Source organism: Pundamilia nyererei, unplaced genomic scaffold, assembly GCF_000239375.1.
Source record: "Pundamilia nyererei isolate P.nyererei 1_Seehausen unplaced genomic scaffold, PunNye1.0 scaffold00543, whole genome shotgun sequence".
Taxonomy (NCBI): Eukaryota; Metazoa; Chordata; class Actinopteri; order Cichliformes; family Cichlidae; genus Pundamilia; species Pundamilia nyererei.
The window spans coordinates 117,082-122,876 of NW_005187944.1; the positions used below are offsets into that span (position 1 = coordinate 117,082).

The 5,795-nt window shown below is 36.0% G+C and overlaps 1 protein-coding gene across 1 annotated transcript in view; it reads right to left on the reverse strand.

Annotated features, from left to right (window-relative positions):
- Nucleotides 1-1,066: 1,066 nt before the first annotated feature.
- The window catches only part of LOC102203051 (L-amino-acid oxidase-like), a 48,498-nt gene continuing 43,769 nt past the window's right edge, over nt 1,067-5,795 (reverse strand). Inside the window, exons 5-10 of the mRNA XM_005754325.1 lie at nt 4,909-5,077; nt 4,519-4,631; nt 4,187-4,391; nt 3,336-3,404; nt 3,097-3,233; nt 1,067-1,865 (exon numbers count right to left, since the gene is read on the reverse strand). Coding sequence (XP_005754382.1) covers nt 1,067-1,865; nt 3,097-3,233; nt 3,336-3,404; nt 4,187-4,391; nt 4,519-4,631; nt 4,909-5,077 — 1,492 coding nt within the window. The remainder of the gene's footprint in view (nt 1,866-3,096; nt 3,234-3,335; nt 3,405-4,186; nt 4,392-4,518; nt 4,632-4,908; nt 5,078-5,795) is intronic.

Below are 5,795 nucleotides of genomic sequence, written 5' to 3' on the forward strand. Positions count from 1 at the left end.
CCCTATGCATATTCATGTAACCACAATAAAAGGAGTGCTATGGGGAGCCTGGCTGAGAGTCTGACAGTGGTCAAGTGGTGGGACGACACTTGGCTCCAGCCAGGCCTCCCTCATGCATGAGTAAACCAGCCTGCTTGTGTCTTGCTTTGCAGTGTAATTATATTGTCTTCAACGTTCCAGCGGATAGGTTCAAGCTACAAACCTATCAAAAGGCATGAACATTTTTTTTGTATCGAAAAAATATCGAACCGTGACACCAAAGTATCGAACCGAACCGTGAATTTTGTGTCTCGTTGCACCCCTAGTGTTTAGGGTAATGCAGCCTCTCAAGACCACAAAGGGGATAATTTAGACTTTAAAGACTTTTGAGTACAAATTTGAGTACAAAAATATATAATATATATGAAATATAGAAGAATAATATAGAGCAATGTAATTATACATTTACATGTGAAATTCATTCTAAATATTTTTTTTCCAATTTAAATCTGTCTAGGGTGCAAAAACTGCAAGTACAACCCATGTTTCTACCTTATATTTTATTTCCCATTTTATTTTACGACACACAAAACAACCATTAAAGGTAAAAAAACGAAGTTAAAGAAAATTGCTGATAAATTTAATCAATGAGATGCAAGCATAAAAAATATGTAGTAATACATAATATATAAGTAATAGGTAAATTATGACTTTGTGATTTATGAAGAAACTAAAAAAAAACAAAACAACATTCTAAGAGGCTGTGACTGAAGTCGTAGAGACAAAAAAGGTTAATGCTCAGTAAAGTTCATTTCTTAGTAATTATCACCCAATTAAACTCAACCCATTAAACCAGATGTCTAATAATGCTAATAATTAAAATAATGTTTACAAGCAGTACCAGTAAAGCTACTGTTTATTAACTATACAGAAGTTGTAATAAAATTACAAGCAAGCACCAGTGGAGAAAAAAAGTAAATAAACAGTGTACCTGCAATGTTCTTTTATGGAAAAAGAGGTTTAAGAAATAGAGTCAATTCAGCATCACCAGCTAATCATACATATCTTTTTGGGAGCCGAAGTTCCATTAGAGTTCATCTCGTTTTGCACTTCTGACTGACTCTTTGTTTGCAGCGTTGTTAATGTTGATAGCCGCCCTGATTGCAGATTTCATTGATGTCTCGATCCAAGCATGAGGGAAGGCTGTGTGCTCACCAGCAAAGTGCACCTTGCCCTCACTTTTAAAGAGCTCTGCAGCATATTCTAAGTGTTGGTAGGGTGTAAACAAAGCAAAGGCACCCAAACTATAAGGATCCAAGCTCCACTTCTTCACTATGACCCCTGTGCAGAGATCCCTGACCTTCTTGCCATGAATCTTTTCCAAATCTCTCAAAGCCAGCTCTTTAAGGTCTTCATCGTTTGGACCTAGGAATAGTAGGGAGTTATCAGACCAGGTGTAGGAAGCCAAGAGGACACCAATGGTCTTATTTTTTGGGAAACTGTGGCTGGGGTAGTAAATGAAACGAGATGGCCCATCTGTGATGCTCTTCCCCCCCCGGATGCCATCATCCTCCCAGAACCTGTTTTTGAAGGTGAGCAGGACTTTAGTGGAGCTGTCGTAATGGACAGACCTCAGGGCATCCATCTTTTTAATGGAGAGAGGGGGATCGAAATCTATGAAAAGAGCCGCTTTGGCTGTTGTTGTTACCAGGACAAAGTCAGCTTTAAGATCAGTAAAATTTGACTGTTGGCCTCTTTGATATGACACAGTAACTTCATCTGAATGGCTAATACGCTTGACTGTAGAATTAAGAAGAATGGTGGCATTAAGGCTTTCCTTTAAAGCTTTGGTGAGAAGGTCTGACCCACCAGTCACTTCAAAGTACCTTTAAAATAAAATAAAGAAAAACAGAGATATATATTTTTCACATGAATTTGTTAGTAATCAATGTCTAGTAAATATATTTTACATTTTAGCTTAATTTAACAATAAATTGAGGTCTCAAATGTTTTCAGTTTCATAGAATTAAATAATAAAATGTAACATGTACAAGTGCAAAGAAAACTCTGTATGTACCAGACCATAGGGTGAACCGGATTATAAAACGCATTAAGTAAAACAAAGCAGTCAGAAAAGTCAAACTTTACTCAACTTATTCTTATTGCTTCCTCTACTTCTGTATCACTGATTCATTAATGTTGAATTTCCTCACTGCTGCTCTATTCTCAGGTTCTACTGCGTGACTGATATCCATGAGTTTAAAATCTGCTTCACAAGCATGTCTCTTAACAGGTGCCATTTTGTACACACATAATATAATATAATAACATTATGTTGTTGAAGCACAGTAAGTATTACTCTGCAAAGCTCCTGACTACGGGAGCCGTAATGCTCCGACAATCCATCAAGTGGTGCGGCTTTGTAGCTTACCAAAGTCATACTAAAACCTTTTTTGACAGATTTGAGTGCCGTGTACCACATAAATTCGGTTCGAGGTCAGTTAGCACAACCAGAATTCATACATAAGCTGCACCAGATTATAAGGCGCACTGTCGATTTTTGAGAAAATGTAAATATTTTCAGTGTGCCTTATAGACCAAAACATATGGTACTGACTCCTGCTGACAGCAATACAGCCTAAAGTCAAATTTTATTTTTTTTCAAACAGAAATGATGACACATCACATCAGGAAAACGTGCTATCAGGTTAAAGCAGGGTTGGGCAACACCAGGCCTCAAGGGCCAGTGCCCTGCAGGTTTTAGATATCACCCTGGGTAAAACACCTGAATCAAATGATTTGTTCATTCATTTAAATCAGCTGTGTTGGATCAAGGACACATCTAAAACCTGCAGCACCCCAGTCCTTGAGGCCTCCCTCACTCCTGGTTAAAGCAATGAATTGTTATATCCTCTACTTCAAATAATTAAAACCTACAGCTCATCTAAATGAACAGTTGAAGCACTGATAAGAAGTTTATTCTTAATATAAATAAGGAAATAAGAATTTCAGTTCAATAACGGAACATTTCATGATTTGATTTACTGATATATTTCACTTTTGTTTATGAACTCTTCTATGAAAGAAGTTATATTTAGTTTAGTTAAAAGGTCTTACTCGACGTTGTCATGAACATCAGTTTGGTCATAGATCATTTCAGTGAGTGCAGTGTACATAAGGCCCTGCTCGTTAAGTAGGTCTCCAATCATCCTAATGGCTTCAGAACTCAGACCACCTTCTTCTTTCAGGTAATCCTATTAGGAAAACAAAGTTTCTGGTTATGAAATCAAAGTGGGTCATAGAGAAAAAATATAGTTTAGCTCTTTTAATTAATTAATTATATAATTTAAATTTACCTTCACAGAATAGCGGTCAAATTTTTCCAGTGCAGCTCTACAACCATTTTGTGTGACTTCGTTTTTCACCTAGAGAAGTAAAAATCATTGAGACAATGTCATGTATAAATATCTAGCTGCATATCATCACAGTCTAATTTTATGGCAAGCAGATGTAATACCTGAATGAACTACCTTAGAGCAGTCTAACCTGATGTTAGAGTTGTGTTAACCTTTTAGAGTGTTTACCAAGTGTTTACCGTCAACTAATCTAGGATTTATTATTTATTTTTATTTTATTTTATTGACAAGAACTGTGGGCCAAACCCCATCCCTGAACTTAGCAGTGACTGCAAATACATGTACAATGAGCAGTTAACGAAGTGCACTCATCAGAATTCAGAAGGAGACTAATTTAACATTCGTGGGAGGCATAATAGAAAAATCATTGGTTTCAAAAAATGACATAAAAACAAAACTACCGTGAAGAAACAGGCAGAGAGCATGGAGTAATTAGGCTTGAGCAGATATGCCTGTTTGACCAAATTAAACTGTTTTCAAATGTGTTGTGTTCAAGTCAATCTTCATTCTTGGCACTGTATGAAATAAGAACAAATGTTCCGAAATACTAAAAAGTTTCCATGTGATGCACTTCTTTGTTCACATGACTATATATTTTTACAGAATTCTGGTTTAACAGCTTTTTTAAAATGAAAATCTTTAAAACAAGTGTTTGTATAAAAACCCATATTCACACAACTGTTCAGCTTGAAAATGGGTCTGTTAGATTTAGACCAAACAAAATCAACTCAGTTTTGGTGTTTATGTTGAAACATTTAACGCCAACTGGAAGAACTAACCCCTCCACATACCTTTTCTAATGCTTGCTGTAGGAGAGCGTCAGCTGATTTATGCTTCTCACTTGGTGATAGATTGTATTGCAGGATGTCAGGCTTTTCCTTCACTTTGCATGTCCTTTGTGGCTGTATTCCATTCACCAGGTAGAAAGTATTGTTGTCATCCATGATGAAATTATTCAGCTCAACTCCCAGATCGTTTGCAAACTGAAGGGCAATACTGTTGAAAAAAACAATCAGATTGTGAGTTTCCTCAAGGTTTGACAGATAAACTAGGAGCAGAAGTAGCCTCTATCACCACTGTGGTATTAAAAATGGCCACCTTTTAAATAACTGATTTTACTCACTGATGAAAATCAGGGATCCTCATAGCACCAAGTTCAGCATACCAGCCCTCTTTGTCATTCCTGTAGGTCTCCACACGTCCACCAATTCGTCCACTAGCCTCTAATATGGTGACCTTATTTAAATATTACCAAACACAAGTACATATTATTTAATATATATGAAATATTGCTTGCTTTGTTTATCTACACACACTAATCTCGTTGAAAAGGAAAGTGTTATTATTGAAATTGCAAAATCTCCAACTCTTTTGACTACACCAGGACTGCTAATAGGACTTGCAGTACCTCTAGTAATTATATATTAAGGCTTGAAGAAAAACAAAGATTCGTCTGTCACAGATAATAGAACAAAATTTTAAATAACCAGAATATAAACATCTCATGTCAGACCTTATGTCCTGTGTTGTTAAGTAGCCTGGCAGCTGTCAATCCAGCCATGCCAGCTCCAACAATGACAACATGACGAGATGTGTTTGTTTGTTGAAGACCGTTCTTGGCTATCTGTAGAAGCTGCTCGTAGTCAGTGTCATTCAAACAATCAGCTAGAACAGTCTTCAGCCTGTTGGTAGTGTGACTTTGACACAGAGTGAGCCACAAAGCACTGACAGCAACTGCAGACAATAAAGGACATGTTGTAAATCAGCATGTAACAAAGCCTTCCAATAAATTTAAATCACCAATTTTTATGCTTAAAACTAAGCAAATACGTAGAGAGAATTTAAGGAAGCTACTTTGAATTTCAAAAACAGATTTTCATAAAAAAGTATTTTGTAGGATTTGTAACATATCAGTATTAAATTAGCATTTTGGTTTCTTTTCAACTAGTTTTTAAACAGTTTAACATCTGGAAGCTGACACTACTTCAGTAACAGTGCAAAATGTCACATACTCACATAATTTCACTACAAGTGGATCCATTGTTCACGTTTGTCTGCTTTTCTTCTGAGGTGACATGAGAAGGAATGTACACTTCAACACATATGAAAATAAATAAATGAACAAAATGCAACTGTTTGTAGTTTTAGCTGTCTCATCCTTTTGTGACATAGCACAGCATATAAACTTACTCTGTTCTGGTTAAGAAATCCTAACACTGGGATAGAAATGTCCTCAGTCTTTGTTATTTGGGACAGTAGTGAGAGATATAATTAAACATAATTATTAATTAATATTTTGTGCTTTACTTAGGAAAACTGGCTTTAACGCCCTACTTTCTAATTTATAATGCTAAACATTGCAAAACTATTTAATTAACTAACTGTTGTCTGCCATATATA